Source organism: Gallus gallus, chromosome 7 (genome assembly GCF_016699485.2).
Source record: "Gallus gallus isolate bGalGal1 chromosome 7, bGalGal1.mat.broiler.GRCg7b, whole genome shotgun sequence".
Classification (NCBI taxonomy): Eukaryota; Metazoa; Chordata; class Aves; order Galliformes; family Phasianidae; genus Gallus; species Gallus gallus.
Window position 1 is genome coordinate 29903766 of NC_052538.1, and position 20510 is coordinate 29924275.

The 20510-nt window shown below is 36.4% G+C and overlaps 1 protein-coding gene across 3 annotated transcripts in view; it reads left to right on the top strand.

Annotated features, from left to right (window-relative positions):
- MGAT5 (alpha-1,6-mannosylglycoprotein 6-beta-N-acetylglucosaminyltransferase) overlaps window positions 1-20510 on the top strand; it is a 111375-nt gene that overhangs the window by 61545 nt on the left and 29320 nt on the right. For all 3 annotated transcript variants that reach the window (XM_040704259.2, XM_015289923.4, XM_015289924.4), the window contains 6 exons: window positions 4622-4693; window positions 5833-5994; window positions 7377-7546; window positions 8305-8439; window positions 13524-13657; window positions 16988-17121. In XM_040704259.2, the coding sequence (XP_040560193.1) occupies window positions 4622-4693; window positions 5833-5994; window positions 7377-7546; window positions 8305-8439; window positions 13524-13657; window positions 16988-17121 (807 nt within the window). The remainder of the gene's footprint in view (window positions 1-4621; window positions 4694-5832; window positions 5995-7376; window positions 7547-8304; window positions 8440-13523; window positions 13658-16987; window positions 17122-20510) is intronic.

Here is a 20510-nt window from a genome sequence, read left to right on the forward strand (position 1 = left end):
GAGTTTGCACAAGTGCTAGCAGTTCTTGTTTGCTTTTTGTCCTGCAGGAGTACGAATAATTGACAGCTAGCTTAACAGCTCTTCTCCATTTTTGTGCATATGCCTTGGCTGCTGGAGCAGATTGGCAAAGCATGGGAGCCAAGGCATTCAGGTTTAGGTTTTTTATTTAAAATTGTCCTGCACAGACTCACAAGTAAAGCTGCAAGGATTTTGAACTTCTTGCTTGCTGCTTTGCTGGAGGCACCAGATCCCTCCTGCTGGAGGGTGTGCAGCACTCTGTAACTAGTTGAGTGCTCGGTAGGCTCTGAAAGACCGGAGGAGTTGCAAATGTCCTGCATAGCAAAACCAGGTTTGTGTTTTCTGAAACCAGATATGTATTTTCTGGAATGATAGAGCAAGGGAAGGTATTAGAAATGGTGAAATTAGAAGATAAGCTTACTCTTCTGGTTTCTGAATACTTCAAACCCAGTTTGCTTTTAATTATGATACAAACTTACTCACTGAGAAGAATTATTTCCTCTTAAAATTACCATTTAGTTATGAAAAAGGCAATTGTTTGAAACTACTCTGCCATTGGCACAGTTACAAATTTAATGGATGACATTGCTTCTGGGGGGAAATGTGAAACAACAAATTTCTAGACAGTAAAAAATTATGCTTCACTGCAAAATGTCAGATTGCAGCTGAAGAATAAAACTGTTAAAAATATCTTCTAGAAAATTAATTTTGGTCACTGTTTCACAGTTTAACAACAGCCATGGAAAAAAAAAAAAAAAAAAAGGTGGAGAGATCTTATTGCTCCCTTTCTTCATCTACACATTCACTTCCTCTGAGAGGGCTGCCTGCCCTATGGGTGGGACTGCTGCTGGGCAGCTGTAGTGCATGGTTCCACAGCTCAGGGAAGCTCCTTCTGTTTTTTGTTCTATTACTTTCTGAGAGACTTGCATGCTGGAGCTGGGCAAATTTCATGAAAATCCCAGGCTTTGGATCTCCAACTCACCTTTCAGGTACAAGCGCAATGTTTGGTTCTCCTCTTCAAAGTGAATTCAACACTTCAAAAGACTAAAGTTGCTTCAGTGACCAGTCTTTGAAGTGCTGTAGCTTTTGTATGATCCTACTGTACCACTTGAGAGAACTATTATTTTTAGTTCTTCAGACTTGAAAGAAACAGAATGCATCTTGTTTGAGTTTGTTTTTCTTTGTTTATTTTACAGTAGTATTGTTCTTTACATTGCTACTTTTGCTGTGGGAGGGATGAAGTAGAAAAATCCAAACTGATTTTGAATGTGGATTTGTTCCCAGAATGCAAACTGTAGTCTGAAGATGTATAAGTCCCATTTTCCCAGCTGCTACTGCATGCATTAGATAGTTTCTAGTAATGAGGTGAGTTAACAATGTTTTGCATTTCTTCAGTGCAACTTAACATAGAATCACAGAATGGCTTGGATGGAAGGGACCTAAAAGATCATCAGGTTCCAGTCCCCCTGCCACAGGCAGAGTTGCCATCCTCTAGATCCAGTACCAGACCAGCTTGCCTAGGTTCCCATCCAACCTGGCCTTGAACACCTCCAGAGATGAGGCATCTACAACTTTTCTGGGCAACCTGTTTCAGCAGCTCACCACCCTCTCAGTGGAAAAACTTCTCCCCCAGCATAGACAATTCACTTTCATAGTGAATTTATCTGTATATAGCATGCTGATGAGTAAGTTAGCACCAAGAAAAAGACCATATCCCCAAACAAACCTAGGAAATTAGAAAAAAATGTTTCATAAGGCCTTTGCAGCTTTTATCTGTACCAATAATTCTTCCTTAGAAATGTCATGAAACAGGAGAGAAGTCAAGATTGCAGTGCTCAGTTACACAACAGAGCAAGGAACTTGAATAGACTTGTAATAACCTGGCAGCTGTCTGTAGTGTGGCCAGTTTGGGCACCTTCCACATCTGGAGTAAAGAGCATTCAATTTTCACTGGTGTTTGCTGGAAGAAAGATTGTTTCATGAGCATCCTCTTGCATTTTTTCATTAAATGTAGCACTTACCTTTTTTTACAAAAAGAGTTGATATGACAGTGGTTAACGTGTTGAACTGAGAAGAGCAACTGTGAGTCTTGCTCAGAATTGAGTACTTTTATGGGCCGTGTTTAGCCATGCAGGGCAACTAGGAAATTTACTTAACCACTCTAGGTTTCATGTTTAGGTATAGGAATCCCTGTGGTGTTCTGTGTGAAAAACCCTGAAGTCATTAGTTGAAGTGGCAATACTTGGTTCTTTATTTAAAGGAAAAAAAAGAAAGAAAAAAAGACGCTTGTTTTCTAGGTGATGTAAAGTTCTCATGAAACTGTAGCTCCTGCCAAGAGCTGCAACTAGAAATAGATCATGGGATTAAAAATGAGAAATTGCATGTTCTGGACAGGAAATGTCTAAGTGCTCAGTTTGATTTAGAAAATATCACACGAGGCATGAGAGGTAGGCAAAGAAATGATAATATCTGTTCTACAAGTGACTTCTGTTGTATGAGCTTCAGCACTGAGTTTTATGACTTCTTGCAATCATTCTAATCCTGTTCTGATTTTCCTTTTTGTTTCTCCTCGAACCATGACATTAATTTCCAGTTCTCTTTAATTATCTGTAAAATTAACTTTTGTTCTGAAGAACAGAACAGCGTTTTGACTGGTTTCATCATCATAGTATATTCTTCCTGGATGCATGCATGCCTATGGTCTTTATTGACCAGGACTATCTTAACATCCAACAGCTCTAAGTTTGTGCACTGCTAGCTTGCAAAAATAAGCACAATTCTTTTCTTCTTCTACAAGAGAATGCCTATATGTTCTTCCTACCACGTTTATCAGTCCTAAAATAAGAAAACAAGCAGACTTTGAAGAGCATGTGTTAAAAATTTTCTGATGAGTTAAGCTGTTCTTACTTTTTTCAGATGAGAAAAGGAATTCACTAAGTATCTGTAAGGAAAAATGAACGGTAGACCAACCATGTACTTTGTACCTACTCCTGAAGTGCTTCTATGAACAGAATTACTGTAATTTAGTTTACATTAGAAAGACAATGGAATATCTCTAAAAGCACAGAAGTACTGTTTGTTTCTCAGTCAGCAAGATACTCAGCTTGGAAAAATCTTCAGTTCTCTTAGATCTGTGATGGTGCAGTGTGAAATACATAGGCCAAAAAAAGAGTAGTACATGAAATGTCCTATCTTGACTTATAGATCAATTTTAATGATAGGAAAAATTCAAAATTACTCAGAGAGAGAGTGAGAGAGATTAGGACTGTGCATGATTTTTAATTCGGAGCTCGCAACTCCTTTCTACCAGCGATTCACAACTTGCCTTAGGATTGTTAATTGCTACACATTCTACAGTCTTAGCAGAGCTGGAGACCAATGAGTAGTCAGGTATTTTAAACAAAGTTGATCAGGTCATTGCTATCAAATGTTGCATTAAATATATTGAGTAGATTAAGTTGTAGCATTCAAATTAAGGCTTTTATATAATTTGTCCAAGGAACTTAACCTTGCTACGTTTCTTCTTTTTAATGAGGATATGATGCCTGTTAATTTATTATTTTCATGTAATTGCTCTTCTAGGCAATCATTCGGTACAATCTTAAGCCCTTAATCTTTAATACTTCAGGCTTATTGCAGCACGATTGAGCAAAAATGTTGTTTTGACAGGTCTGTGACTGGAGGGCCCCTTAAGAGCCACTCTGATTTCTGATTCTCTGCAAGTTGTCAATTTAACCATTTGTGAGGGGGTATTCTAGCTGGCATATAAACTTTTGTTTCTCCCATTTAGGAATAAAGTTATGCTTCTGTTTAGCTTTCATGGGTTTGTTTCCAGCAGTGAGATTCTTTCTTCACAGAAGTAAAGGGACAAATCATTTCATGTGAATAATGCAGATTTTGTAGGACAAGTGACATTTCTAGAGATAGCACAGGCACTTTTGGTGGCTTTCTTCCATTTGCTGTTTTTTTCCTACCTACTAGCTGTTGCAGAGGTTTTTTTTTTTTTTTCTAGAAGAGGTGATAGGAAAAGTACTGCATTTGCATTGCTTGTTTCCGTCAGAATCATGGCTATTTATAATTGTGTTATTATTATATTACTTAACAATTAGAAATATTTTTAATTCATCTTTTTAAAAATGCCTAGACTACTACAAGGCAGAGCATTGTTCCTTGTTTTTTATCAATCTTTTTTTTTTATAAACATATCCCAGGGAGATGGCAAAATGTTACAAAATACAGGTAGTTTTGAAGTTCTAGAAGCATAAAAAACTCAGTGCTTTTTGAAAGCATTTAGGAACTGTTCAGAGAAACCTCATTTAGAGCATTTAACAGCTGACCTTTGACTTGAGTTTTCTCTCATGTATTCATCTTTATGAACTAACATCTAAGTGCTGCTTTTGGTTGTTGCAAGGTTAAAAGTGGTGAATTGTAGAAAGCCATTTTGAAAGACAGGTTACAAAAGGCAGTTTTACCTTGCGGTGACTTACTGATCAGCTGATGTCTTATTCAAACCACAGAAAAGTGTAATATAGAGGCAGTCAGAGTTGGATAAATGAGCTGAAAGTGGAATAGAATGATTTATTTTCATTTAATTCTTTTGCAGGTTGAAAATTGGTGTCCTCGATTACCTTGGAGAGCAAAAAATCCTAATGAAGAAACTGATCAAAAGACAGTGGTAAGAAAATCATTAAAACATAAAAACAGTTCAGTATTGTTGTTCCTGCAAAAGATTCTGGAATCTTGTTTCACGTAAATGCTAATGAGCCTAGAATTTACCATTGCTATTCCTCAACTCCTCAAAGCTGAAGGGAAGAATCTTTGACTGCATATATATAGCTCATCATGTACTTTCTTCAATCATGCTGCAGTCTTGGTGGTAGATTTTCGCTAAAAACATTTATGTACTTTAGGTTATAAAGCACTGTACACAGATTAAGATTCAACTCTTCACCAGTATTAAGTGACCATATTGTCACGTCCCACCATTCTTCCTTTGCACATACGTGAAACAGTCAATTTTTGCTGTTCCATAAATCTGAGCTTTATATATAACAGCACTATTGCAGAAGAGCCTTGTGTCAATTTCAGTTTTGTAAATTTTTGATTTTTTTCCATTAGAAACAAGCTTGTATATTCTTGAGTTTTTAAATCCTTTTAGTCTAATTATGTAGCACTTCAGTATTTTAAAATAATTGCTGAGCTGCATGTGACCTCTGATTATAAACTATAGATATAGGCTGACATATGGTCTAAAAACCAATTGGTTTTAGATTGGTTTAGCAATTTAACTTGAAAACTAATATTTCCTTTTAAAGTATTACTGTAGTAATGTTTAAAGTATTACTGTAGTCAAGTTTGTGCTTTAATGATATTGTCAGATACTTCCTTGCATTTTGAAGATCCATAATATATCTGAATCTTCAGTGTAACTTTCTGAACTAGTATTTTGTTCTATAGATGCTTTAACCTCATTTTGCAAACATGAGAACAAAACCAAATCCTGTATTGCAGAAACAGATATGCTCTGAAATGCCACAAATATATTCTGGGGCAGCTAAGTACTACTAATCAAAATAACTATCTTATATGGCTTAGGAATGTCTGTTTAAATAAAGATATCTTAAATATTCGAACTAAAATTTCAGCTTTGCTTTAACATAATTAGTATATCTTTTTTTTAATGTTGGTTTGCTTTTTGACAACAAGTAATGTAAAGCTCAGAATTCACATTTGGGAATTTTCATCACTTCTGGAAGGTACACAGTTTGCAGAATAACATTAATGTGTTTTTGTATGGTTTTTTTTATGTTGAAGGCTGAAATTCGTATCAACTTTGATCCTCTCTACAAAATGATGTCAAGGCATGAGGAATTCAGGTGGATGACGTTACGTATCCGACGAATGGCTGATACCTGGATTGAAGCAATTAAATCACTTGCAGAAAAACAAAATTTGGAAAATAGAAAACGAAAGAAGGTAAGTTTAAACATTTTCCACTCCTGACACTTGCAATCATTTAGCCTTCTTTGAGCTGCTTTTCCAAAAGCAACTTTGTTGTAGAAGGATCAAATATGTCTAAAAGGCTCGAGTCTGCCTCTTTTCAAAGGGTATTTTATTGTTTTAAATTATTATTACAGTGGGGGGTTTACACATAGTTTTATAAACATTTAATAAGGTAGCCTTTGAAAAAAAAAATCTCATCTCTTTAATCTTAACTTAAAGAGAAACTTACGGAAGGTTCTAAAGAGAGGAACTGTGAATCTAACAGAAACTGATTATACAGGAATGTTTTAGATACCTGTAGAAACAACACTTGCACAGAATTTTAAATGGCATCTTTGTTTTGGATTGGAGGAGACTTGGAGTTGATCACAACTTTTGATTGGAGTTTTTTGATCTCTCATGAGTTGGGTTTAGTGTCTGTGATACTCTTGAAATCAAAATTTCTATTCTGTTTTCATTTTTCATTTTTATTTTTTATTTACCTCAACTAGTTAAGATAAAGCCAACAGTTGTAGACACAATAGTTTCCCTTCCTGTCTTACGCTTACTGGAGCCAACCCTGAGAGGCAGTCATGATCCTACCACATTTGAAATTTACCTGATCACAGGTTGACTCCTTGCTTGAGTTTCACAGTCCCTGCGTGAGATATAGACTCCGTGTTGTGGCTGTCAGGTTTGTCACGTACCACAGTCCTTGAGAAGGCTCACCCTCTGTCAAGGAGCAATGCTTTGCTGATTTCAAGCAGCAATCCAGCCTGCTTGCTAAAGATATATAGCATCTCAGAATACGTAAAAAGAAACAGAAGCAGTACTGTCTTGTTCAGGCAGCTTTGATGGGATGTTCTAGTGCATATTCTATGCTTTTAAAAGCCCTTTAAGGTTGCTCTGCAAAACACATGATGATTTCATGTTAATCTGTCCAGTTCTGGATTAGAACGAAGTGTTTTTATGAATGTTACATTGAAGAGTGAAGGAGAAGTGTTTTGATGTCTGGGGGGGCTTTATGGTTGGCGCTATATGTACCAACACTCAAATAACAGTCCAGAGACATAGTGAAGTGTTGAAGTGTTTGGAACAGAGCTGAACTTAGTTAAAAAGTTAAGCACAAATTTCAAGGAACTGCAGAGAAAACTCTCCAGTTACTAAAGATAAATTATGAATTAAGTTATTTACAAAGTCTCTGATTAAGGTGGGTGTGTAGGATTGTTGTTGATTGTTGGGTTTTGTTTTGGTTTCATATTTCTTTGTGTTTGTTTTTTTCTGTCTGTAGATGGGTGGAATTAAAGAGAAAATGCTGTGAAGTATGCTACCTGCATGTTTAATGTCAATAAGTAACATACAACTTTTATTTCCAGATTCTTGTTCACCTCGGGCTTTTGACAAAAGAGTCTGGATTCAAGATTGCTGAGAATGCATTTAGTGGTGGCCCGCTTGGTGAATTAGTCCAGTGGAGTGATCTAATTACATCTCTCTACTTACTGGGCCATGATATCAGGATTTCAGCTTCACTGGCAGAGCTCAAGGAGTAAGGAGATTACTTTCAATTTTGAAATGGGAATACAAAGGGGAAAAAAAAGGGAAACTGTAAACTCTTGAAGCTTCTACTAGCAGAGCATATAATGTCTTGAAGGATAAAATGAAAGTGATAATTCACTAAACAGACAAGATTGTTTTCATGAGTTAAATATGTGCTATGAAAAAGATAATGTGTTTTCATTGTAGCTTCAGACTCCCGAGACTTCATAAATGAATGTTGTAAAATTCAAACTAAGCAGCTTATTCTTTAACATCCCAGGTGCTTTATCCAGCTGCAGTAAGAAGTTTTAACCTAATTCTGTGTCCTCTTCTTCAGTTTATACTATTATTCAATCAGTATCTGATTTTTAAAATAAAGGTTTTAATACTTTAAAATATTTTTATGTAGTTAATTGCTTATGTTAGCTCAAATTGCTTCCTCACTCATTTTTCCTTTGCTGTGCATTAGGCAGACAGCATTTTCAAACATTCTGACCATATTTTCTTTTTCTTTTTCTTTTTTTCTTTTTTTTTTTTTTTAAGTAGAGAGCCTTTTAGCAAAAATTAGCAACTTACTGATGTATAAAGAGCTCTTTAATGAATGTTGAGGATCTTGGGCACTTAACTGTTGTTACATAGCTACTGATTTGTAAAGGAAAAGACTGGCTTTTTTGGAAAGGTGAATTATTTGTGTAAATAATAAAATAGCATGAAATGAAGGTAGTTCTGAAAGTAATACTTTTCCATTTTCCTTCTTTTTTTGTTTAGAATTATGAAGAAGGTTGTAGGTAACAGATCTGGCTGCCCTACCCAGGGAGATAAAGTTGTAGAACTAATCTACATTGATATAGTGGGACTCACTCAGTTTAAGAAAACACTTGGCCCGTCATGGGTGCATTACCAGTAAGTATAATAGTTATTTGACCTCTTAACTGCTTTGTTAAAGAGCTGCTATTGAATAACACGTCAAAATACTGAAGTGAGTACACTTACCTGTATTGGAAATTGTTTAAAAGTAAGAATGTAGTTTTCTTTTGCCCTTCACTCTTTGGAATAAAGGAGCTGTTACTTATTTGTTGCATACCCCCTTTACCACTTCTCCCAAGCAAGTGTGAAATACTTGTAGTAGACTGAAACATTTTTCATCTTTGTGAATTATATCATATTGCAGTGTAATCATTTTTTCTTACCCTCTTTTCTTTACACCAACACCCTCAACTTTTGTCCTGCAATGACTGAAAAATTATTGAATTGTTTTGTTTGGTTGGCGTAACCCAAGCATGTTTTCTGTGTTAGTGTTTGTAGCCATACTGGATTGATGATTGTGAAGATTTATCTATTCAGAATTTACTGCTCAACAACAGCGTAGTATTTTCTGTCTCATCTCTAAAAATGCTGAGGAGAGAGCTGTCTTTGGGGGTAGAATAAACCTGCTAGTAATCGTACTTACTGTTGCTTCCACAATCTATTAGCATTAGGAATGGAAGATGGTGGTCAAAAGAAATTACTTAGTATGGTTGTCTTATTGTCGGCAGTTACAGAACCACATTTTTTTCTGTTAGTAACTTGAAATCAGTAAGCTTCATTTGTGTTGCTCTGATATTATGTCAGCATGAAATAAAACCAAATCTAAATTGCTGACTTTGAATTTTCTGTTCCTAGTTGAATTAGCTGTTTTTGTGATCCAAAAGGTCCAGTAAATCCTACTTGATAAATGCTATTGAAAGGGGTTCTCTGAAGCAAGAATTATTTTCTTTCTGCCTCAGGATTTGCTAGAGCCTTGCATCTTTTCAGCATAATTTTAAAGGAGAGTACACTGATCAACACTGCAGATTAGATTACTCCTAATCTCTTTTTTGAAGCGGAGCAGTAAATGGATATTCTGGTTTCCAGGAGTCTGCTAATAAAGCTAATCCCATTTTCCACTGAGCTACAGTTGGTTGTCTGTCTGCCAGATGTAATTGTCACTAGACGGCAATATTACAGTACTGTGGTCAGAATATAAAACCTTGCATTTAAATTGAAAATGTTTCTTCCTTATCTTTTTTTTGTTTTCCTATATAGTATATTATGTAGCAAAGATATGAAGATATGCCATGACATTGAGATTATCACATTAGCTCTTCAGTTTTTGTTGTTTGTTTCATGAATCATTAAATCTTAAGCTGTCTGTCTGTTTTTCATTGATTCCTAATATGTAGCAATGTCTGAATTCTCTGTTTAAGCAGAGTAGGAATAAATTTAACTGTAAATAAATACCTTAGGTAGTATATGAGTTTTTTATATGGTTTTGAAGATGAAAAATATATCACTTAATTGCACTTCTGCAGCACTGAATATCAGAGGATTGAATAGGAGCTCATCTGGTTTATACTGTTGCTGAAAAACAGATCACCTATATTTATCCTTCTTAAGTGATTTTTTGCCAAAAATTCCACAGCCGTTCTTTCATACAGTTACACTTAAGTGTCTTTCTAGACCTGATTTCTTGCAAACTTCTTGTTCCTGCTTATTCCCCCATAGCTCTGGAGAATAAATTATTTCCTCTCTTTCTCTACTTGCCTCTAGAATACCTTATATACTGCACTTCCTTCAATTGGCTTTTTAAAAAATAAATACATTGATTTAGATGTTTGGGTCACTCCTTTGTAATTCAGATTTTCTTATGTTCGAGATGCCTGTAGTCATCTGGTGTTATTCTCCAAGGTCAGTGTATGTGGCAGTGTCTAGAGTCTAGCAGAGACTACCAGAATTGATTAGAGCATGTGAATTAATTCAGTTTCAAGCAAGCTCATTGCTTTTCTTATCACCTGCATCTTCCATACAGCACAGATGTCTGGTATTTTTTTCATTTTGGTGCAGCCTCTCTAGCTATGACTCACTCCATATGCCCAAAATCGAACTGGCTTTATTCTTGAAAGAAATTACATAACAAGTATCCTGAAAAATGAGCAGCATTCCTGCTATTTACATGTTTTCTAGAATACATGTGGTTTAGGAGGCATATCTCTTGACTAAGTTTTTACATTTTGAAATAATTTACTGAGTGGCCTGAAAGATAATATGCCAACATCAAGCTCTGCAAATGCAGACATGAGCTGCTGTTGATCTGTGCTAGTTGGCCCTGAGTCCATATACTCTGGAGCCCATGTATCATGCTGGCACATCGCTCTACCTGAGCTCAGTGCACCTACAGAGCTTCCACACCAGAACTGATTGGGTTTTGACCAGATTGCTCCCAGGAAAATATCTGCTGTCTGTCTGCAGCCACTGGCGTATGCATGCCCTTCACTTAATAGTTTATACTGGCAGAAGCATTGGTTGCTGACAGCGATGGGTACTACTGGGATGGTATTGCTCACGTAGACATAGAAGCAGCACAGACAGTAAAAGTATAACCTCAGATGTGAGAAGAATGTCCATGAATGTGCATAAGTGCTTCCACGGGGGCAGCTTAGTTAAGACTGTGCTTATGCCCAATGCTTACGGAAAAATGTTAAGTTTAAATAGGGTGATAATTCTGGATTGCTTCTGTCAATTTTACTTTTTATAAATCCAAAATGTGTTTATATGAGTGTCAGAAGAAAGATGTTAATGTCTATATTTCTGTTTGCTACCCTCCAATCCTCTGTTTAGAACTCATCTATGGTTTGTAGAAGTATTTTGTAGATGAGAAGAGTGCTTTCTGGCACAGTCACTGTAAAATACTCAGTGGTGTTACAGCAACGTGTCAAAAGACAATGCTCTGTTCTCTGATAGTGATGTACCCCTTGCTTTCCAATTTTTAGGTGTGAGAGAAATGTCATACTTTCTTTTAAATACTGTCTAGCTTCATTGGGTTGCAAATACACTATAAAATACACTAATTCTTGGTATTTCCAGTATTACCTTTGTGAAATCTAAAAAATGGTTCAGCTTAGTATTTTTAAAGAGGAGATATTTGCCAGTTTGATTTTTAATCTGCTGTGAGTCAACCAATCATGCCACTGAATAGCTTAATCAGTCTGACACCAATCATTTCTGCTGTGATCTTTCCCTTGTCTTTCTGATTTTCTTCACACCCTAACTCTGTAAACACAGATTTTGTTTTCTCTGCTTCCTTGTTGAGTTTATTATCCGTTGCATTGCAATTCTCATACTACTGCTTCAGAATCCCTGTTTGTGTTGGACATAGTTACACCTTATCACTATGTTTTAGTGCTCATATATCTTACATGTGAATACAGGAAAAAGGGAGGAAACAAAGCACTTTGAGATGATTGCTTGCAATGCCTTGCTCCTTACATGTATGATTAGAAAAACTTCAATAGTACTGCAGTTTTTCAGTAGCTCTCATTCATTCTCTCCTTTCTCTGCACTCATGTACTTGTCCATTTGCTGTACATTTGGTAAGAATTCTGTTTCAAGGCTTGCCAAGAAATAAGAGGGCTTTTATTACTCAGTGAGTCATCAGTGCAGAAGTTTTTTTGGTCCTGATGGAGTATTTTGTATAATGCAGAGATAATTGCTACTGTTGTAAAATATTTTCATTGAGAACAGTTGACATAAAACACTGCAAAGAAACTGATCTGTCAGCTTTGTTGTTTGGTGAATTGTTGTATATTTTGACTTTCTTTTTGCTTGAAAGATCTCTGTGAAGATTTAAAAACAAAATAAATTGGCCCCATTTGTACTCTTGTATGCAACGGTGTCATTCCATATGGCAGTGTATAAGTTGCTGTTATGGTGGCGTTTTTTTGCTTTATATGGGCATAGGACATATATAGGGCATATATTGAAGACTTGGAAATGCAGCCACTTTACTAGTAAATCTTACAGCTCTGTTACAGCACCATATACAAGCACCATACAGCACCATATACAAGCCCAGTGACACAATGTGCCATGGTGAGTGTTCATGTCTTTATATCATAATGCAGTGTGGCACATAATGCTATGCAGCCTGTATAAATCTTTCCAACAGATTTTGTTACTGGAGAGCTGCAGAATGGAAGAGTCAGCGGTATAGTAGAATTCATTTGCAGTGGACCTGATGGTCAGTATAACTGCTGCAAATAAAGCTCCTGTATAAACAATATCAAATGTTTACCACACTGTGTTTTCAAGATGTAACCTCTTGAATCTGAAGTCTGCACACCATTTCTTCATATTAAGTTTTTTTTTCTGTCTTTCATGGCCTGTGGGCCCTTCTTTCTTTCTGTCTTCTTTTTTTAATAAAGCAACTTGTTTATTTTTTTTAATTAATTTTTAAAAAATTAATACATTTTTGTTCACGGAATTGATAGGGCTGTCAGTCAAGAAATGAGTGTAAATCTCTCATCTACATTTCTAGTAATCCGATGCCGAGATTTCTTTCAGTTGAAGACTAGTTCTTGAAGATTTCTGACTGTTGTATTACTTCTTCAGAAGTCTCAGACCATTTGCTTATAAAACTTCACATCAGGCTGCAGGTCTTTAGCAAATTAGGCTGTCTTCAGTGCTTCCCTGGTAGGTTTAATTGACCCAGAAGTCAGAATCTGGAGACTAAATACAATTGTCTAAAAACAAAGTACTACTCTAATCTTGGCACATAGCCCTTGGCACTGGTTTTGTACTAGTGCATTAGAGCATTAGAAAATAGATGAAGAATCCTCTCTTCTTCTGCCTAAATTCTACTTCAGAGCCTCAGGATTGTAGGTGACCATGGTTGCATTCCCATAAGCTCTACTTAGATGTTCAAGCGTGACTTCATTTTGTTAGAACAGAAAAAAACAAAACAAGCTCCAGGGTTGTTATTTGAATGTCTGAAATACCCTTGAACTTGCTGATTGTAATGTCTTTGTGAATGTACCAGAAATGTTTGAAATTGAAATGTACGTTCAGTTTATAAATAATTCACAATTGCAAATACAAACAAAACACCTCTTAATTATAACTATGTGTGTATATGCACACATACTTTTATATATATGCACGTGTACGTACAGAAAATCCTTTTTTTGTCGTAGGTGTATGCTAAGAGTTCTGGATTCCTTTGGAACTGAACCAGAATTTAACCACGCCCATTATGCTCAGTCTAAAGGCCACAAAACACCATGGGGAAAGTGGAACCTTAATCCCCAGCAGTTCTATACAATGTTCCGTAAGTATCCCTGGCTTTGTGAAGAATTTGCAGCTTAATAATGGAATGCTGTCACTGAGGTGGATGTTGGAATTATTTAAGACAATTCTGTGGTTTAATATAATGCAGTTAAAAGGTCAGAATAATAAGTGTAAATTTTCTTCCATACTTTCACACACATGGAAAAAAAAAAGATCAATATGAATAACGATAGGGAGCTCTCTTCTCAGGGTACCTGTGGAAAGTGGTGGCTGGCTTTTCCTTCAACCTTCAGTTAATTAATTTTGCATTGTGATAAGCTATACTACTGATGCAGTTGTGAGGAGAAAATGACAGAAATACAACAACTGAGCAGCACAATTCCTTATGAATTCTATATAAATTTTGCCAGATTAAATGATTACCTGACCTACTCTAGCACGAGACTTGACTTAATGGTACTCAGTTCTTGAGACAAAAGATCATTCTTTTAGCAATTAAACAGTAGCAATTTAAGTTTGTTCTCTCTGAATGGTGCAAAGAGATTCACCACTACCAGCTAGTTGAGGGTATGTGAGGCTTAGGAAAGAGGAAAGCACGTGGTGTTACATGCTGGAGCTTCTCAGCCCAAGTTTAAAAAGGAGCCCTGGGTAGTGATCAGCCTGACTTCCAAAGTTTCGTGATGGTCCCCAAGGCTATGGCCAGGGCACGTACTGTTCTTTTTAATTAGACAGCTTAGTCGCATCTTTTAAACTTTTCTGCTCTTCATAGCAGAAGTGTACACACAGCTGTCTAGCTGACTTGCTTTTGAATTCAGTTGTCTTGTTAAATTCTTTGAAGAGGTGTTCCAACAAACAAAAGGCGTGGTGGGGAAACATGGCTTGGGAGTGGTTGCAGAGTTAGTGACTGGACTTTAATGAGCAGAACTTGTTCCATATCCACATGATTTGCTAATATTTGTTGGTTTACATCATACATGGAAAAGGAGCCGAAGGCTCAAATATGCTGTATTTGAGTAGTTCAACTATTAGGAAATTTGACTGTGAGATCCTGCTCAAGAAAGCACCAAGGGTGATCTTGCAGTTGAGGAAAGCATTTACGTGAATACTTGTGGTACAGCTGTGTGCACTTCCTCAGACCCACTCCAGGAAATGCAGGAGTACATCTCCCTAGGGAAGATCTCTGTTATGTAAGGCAACATAGACTACTGTTATATTTTATTCTTTGCAACGGATCACTTCATAATCAATTTTTCAGAAGAGTATGACTGTATTGAAATTTCAGTAAGTAAGCATTTCTGGGTTTTAACACTGGAAAAAACTGCTCTTTTTCCTTTGCAGAAAAAGTGGTAGAGATTGCAAGCAAATGCTTTAAGCATGAGTGATTACAGTACTATAGATTGGGCAAGGATTTAGCTTTTTTTTTTTTTTTGGTACCAGGTGCTGAAGAGTCAACCTGTTTTGCAGTATTCAAAGTTTATTTTTGTATTTTGTTCTCTGATGCAGAGATAGCAGCATCTTTATTGGGTTATGATTGAAAGTGCATACGTATCATGCATCAGTAAAGATTTTATGCCAGATTGGACCCCTGGATGCCTTCCCAAGATTCCCAGACTCTATTATGTTTTGAGAACTCTGTTTATAAGGGCAGAAAATTATTACTGAGCAACAAGCAAGCTGTATTCAAACCTGTGGTGTATTACCATGCTTGACTGTTCACTGAGCTTTCCAGAAGCACGAGGGTGTTTTTTTCCATTCTTATGTTTTTTATTTAAATTCTGTTATGCAAAGTAACACTATTAGTACTTTTAAAACTTCATGATCTTGCTTAAAAATCCATCTGAGTGCTTCCTGTCAACGATATTTAAGGCGCTGAATTCCACCAGTTCTAAGTGCTAACTTCAACAAAGGTTTTTCTTTTGAGTGTGTTCTGCCTTGCTTCTCCTTTGAATGCAGTCTCTTATCCAAAAATATGAAAGGATAGAAAAAGGCTTTTTCAGCATTTTTGCCACATGCCATTTACTTTGCTAAATGCTAAGAAGTCCTTGGGCCTCAGCAAGTGCCTAGCTGTTGCTGAGGCATTTTTCATAGAAAAAGAGTAATTGTCATTTGAAGGACTAAGTATAACAACAGAGGGAATTGTACACTGTGTATAGTTCCTCTGTTCTGCTGTGTTACCCCATTGGCTGATTTTCAACAATCAAAAGTAAAACTTTATAATGGCGATAGAATGCTTCTTTTTTTTTGTGGAACTTGGACTATGAGTTTAACGTTGCATATGTCACATGTGCCTGGGGGCTGTCTTTCTTTTTCTTTATTTCTTTTTTTTTTTTTAACTGTTTGAAATGTGCTTACAAGCTGTCAACTTGAATTAATAGAAAAAGGTGAGACTTATAGAGATCCTAGGCTTTGTTGCAGTTATACTTCTATGCAGGTGGGTAAGGCCCTGCCACTTTTTAAATATGTGCAAAAAAACAACATATTGCAGTAGTTTTTGTACAGTAGTCATTCATTCTTACCAGAAGATTTGAATGTTGTAGTCCATCCCTGCCATTGAACACCTTTTCAACAAACAAACAATCAAAAGCATCACCAGCACCAGCACCACCACCCACAAAAAAAAAAAAAAACAAAAAACAAACAAACCATAAAAAAATCCCCACCAACTTACTTTTCATGAGCCTACAATTCTTCATAGGAGAACAGTGCCTAGTACTGCTGGAGGACACTGAAAATTAAGAGTAAATTGTATATCCTTTGCAACTAACACAACAGTTTTGATCATTTCAGTTGTCCCTTTTCAATATTTTATAACATATATTTGAGTGAATTACGCAGTGAAATTTGTATTCTGATTTGCATGGTGTGACTCTGTAGGCTAATACCTAGCCTAGAATGAGTGTTGGCTCTTTCAATATAGGAGGTGAGCCCAAGTAACTTACTAAAATTTATCACACTGAGCAACATACTGCTTTGTTAACAAGCTTAAATCCAGTGTTCCTTCAAATCACTGGTATTGTATCTTTGGGACCGCCAAGCTGGATTCCTTCTGGTTCTCTTATCTCTCATAGTAAAATAAAGCTGAGCACACAAAAAAGTCAGTATCGTTGGCCTTGGTCCAGCTGCGGATTTTTTATTACAAGAAATGAGCCAGAAAATAGCTGCTTACTTCAGAAGTACAGAAGTGCAGAAGGGCTTAAAATTAATAAGAGCTATTCTCCAATATAAGGTAAGCAAATGTATCTGTCAGTGAAAATATGAATTGGTTTGTTGAATACTATGTTCCTTATGACAACATAAGGAGCCAACATGAATGCTTTTGTAACGTTAACTAATACTTAAAGAGATTCTGAATATGCTCCATTTCTTACAGCTCACACTCCAGATAACAGCTTCCTTGGATTTGTGGTAGAGCAGCATTTGAATTCCAGTGACATTAAACACATTAATGACATCAAAAGGCAGAATCAATCTCTCGTTTATGGCAAAGTAGATAATTTCTGGAAGGTGAGTTTTCCACAGTCATTTGCCTGAACAAATTTATTTTGATCAATATAATAAGACATAACTCTCAACGTAGAGGTATTCCTTTTCCATGAACCTGTTAAGTTCTTTTTCTGAAAATAAGCATTTAAAGAATTGAACATCTTAAAGCCTTGCTGATGGGGAAACTTGTATCTGTGTAGATTAAGATGGATCCATTGTTATTTAAGCACACCCTACTAATGGATTAATAATTTTTTATAGATTTTATCACAATAATTTTGGAAGATACATTAGCTGTTGCAAGCAATGGGAAATTAAAGGTTCCAAGAGGCTTTGTAAGCTTTAATCATTATTATATACAAATGTCTCTTTCAGTAATTTATTTTCATATATCTACAACCAGAAGTGTGCTGTATTTTGAACTGAAAGGTGTATTTCACTGAAATCCAGAAGTGTGCAACCTCATCTTACTTCTGTGTAACATCAGATTTATGTTTCTTTAGTGTTGTAATTACTGCAATGTCTGTCCCATTTGCAGAGGATTACTGCAGAATAACAACGCTGAGATCTGGTCATATTTTCACCAAGTATCACATATCGCATAAAAAGAACTCATATTTTAAGTCTTGTCAATTGCAAATGGAACTGATGGGTACAGACTGTGCCGTACATAGGACCAAATGACAGAACAGTGAGGGCACACCTGTTTCTCACATTTTCCTTCATTTTTTTCTTCCTTGGCATGAGAACATCAGCCTTGTGCAGTTTTCTGACCCATAGAAGTAATGCTCAGTCTAATAACTGTTAGACAAAACAGAAACTTAAGATAAATGGGAGAATGTTGCCAGGATGTTTAGTAGAAAAAAAGTAAAGCTGAATGTTCCTTAGTTCTTGTGCTAAGAAAATTATGTATATTAGCTGTGCATGTTCAGTTGTAATCCTCCAGGTTTATATATGGGCTTATTGCCCTAAGCCATGTAATCTGTGTTTTAAAAGGAAATTTTACTTAGTATCGTACGAACCCTATGACAGTTATTCTTTTTGATCTCATGGTATAGAATGACTTGCTGTCTCCCCATTTGCGGTCTGCTTTGCCTGCAAAGCACTAATGCAGAGCTAAGATCCTTAAATTCAAGTCTCTCGTGGCTGAAGCTCTTGTACTTTTAGTTTCTGATCTCATTATTAGTCTCTCTGTTGCATGTAATAATTGTCTATGCTTCCTGACCTGATTTGTACTGTGTATCAGCAGAACAACCTGTTGAGTACTAGCTAGATTTAAGGAACAAGATATTTGGTTAGTCACTAGTGGTGGGTTTCTTTTCACTGACATATATGTCTTTCTCAGTGTATTCAGTCTTCATTAATTCAGAAAAAGTGTATTAATAAATTATCTGCCCAGAGGGGAGACTTGTGATGGTCTAGTCTGAGATTCTATGTGACATACAGGATACTCATGAGCTGATTAAGGCAAGAACATGGCTTTTTGGAAAAGAACATCCTATAATGAGTTTTAAATAGCCATACAATAGAAACCTTACTACTTCGTCTGGTTAATTTCTTAATTGCCTTGTCCTTCATGACTTTGATTTATTTTTATTCTTGTACAGATTTGTAGACTGTAATTTCCAGTCTTAGTAGTGGTTGTAAGCTTTACTACTGGACTGATGGTATTGATTTTATTTACCCATTATATGGTTGTTGAGGTTAAAGAAACCCATAGTTGTCTTTTGAAAAGCCTGTGTGTATGTACTGAGCCACTGTGAGCTCTGAGGTTTCTAAGGCTTAAGTGTTCTCACACATCTCTTTTCTCTGGACCTTTTCAAGATTGTTTGCATTCCTCTAGAAAAGTGAACGTTAGCAAAGGGCATGTGGGCCCTTTACTAGCACCAAATAAAAAAGCAATATTTTATGCATTATTATACACATCCTCTTCACCATTAGGAACTCTTGATCAGATTAATTATCACCCAAGATCCTTGAGTCATTTTCTTAGAAATGCTACTTTCCAACTCACGTCTTCATTTCAATTACTATTGCCTGCCTCATTTCTCCCAAAATGTAGGACATCATTTTTGGCCATATTAAACTGCTTCCTGATGGCTTGTTATACCAAGCACATCATAACTGTAACTTGCAAACTAGCTGTACTTATGCCCACATTGGTACGTGAAGTGCAATTACTGAAGACAGGGTATGAATTGGTGACAACATGGGATGTCTTTATTTGCAGTGATAAAATCCAATTCTTGTCATCGACAATGGGCTTGAACTAATCTTGTGCCTGTGTAATTTGCTTATTTCTCATTTCCTTCATTTTCCTTGTTCAGTGTTCTTTTCATCTGCTGCTATGGTTGTACTGAACTAGACTAATCTATTTGTACTGCTACTTGTCTTTATACTGAATGAAGCCAATTAACAAAAAGTGTAATCTCCACTGTGTGTCACTGTTGGTTCTGGTCAGTCGTTAGAGAAGCACAGTGTGAAGAGGAGAGTGTTCTGATTCCCAGATTGAAAGGCTGTTTTGGAATATTAGTAGCAAATAGCTTGCTTAATTTTAAACCAAATTGATTGAAATGGAACCAGGGAGACCATATTGTCAGTTCAGAGTTCTTTTTTTTTTCTTTTTCCCTGGAAGCGAGACTAGAAATACTAACGTGCCATCATACAGCCATGGTTGCAGCTCCTTCTTTGCATCTAGCTAAGCTAAGTAGAAGAAAGATCCCAATTTAGTTGTCGCCTCATCTTTGCTAGAAATCCTCCTATTCCCAGCTCTGCTGCATGACTAGAGGTGGTGAGGCTAGTTCAGACCATCTGCTTAAACTGATAAACTAACGAGGTTATTGTAGCTAACTAGAGTTGTGGATTGCTTGCAGTGTTCTGTCTTGCCACATTGTTCAGTGGGGTTAAATTCTGATATGAAAATAGTAAGTGGTGGAAAGAGGAATATAGTGACCCCTGTTCTATCAGCACTGATAGATACAGAGAAATGTATGAAAAATATATGAGCCTGTGGCCTGAGACCAGTGGCTTTAGTACCACTTTGCAGTGGGGAAACGTAAATATGTCTTGCTGGAGGTCAAGAAGGATGAGTGCTGCAGAGACTGTAAGAAATGTCGTCTTGTTTACTTCCTTCTGATAAATAAATCAGACTTAAGTGGGTTGAAGATTACAAATAGGAGGCCATGAAAACTTTCACTTCATTTCTTAAGATTTCCCTTATAGGTAAGCTATCATGGGTAACACTTGCCAAGTTTTGAACGTTTGTAGGCAGAAGTTAGAGTTTTTATCTGGGATTTCTTGCAGCACTGAGGAATAGTGGCCTTCATCTATGTAAGTGATGTAGAAGGAACGAATACAATCTAAGTAAAACACATAATGCTTTCCATGATCAAAATTGGATTTAATTACAG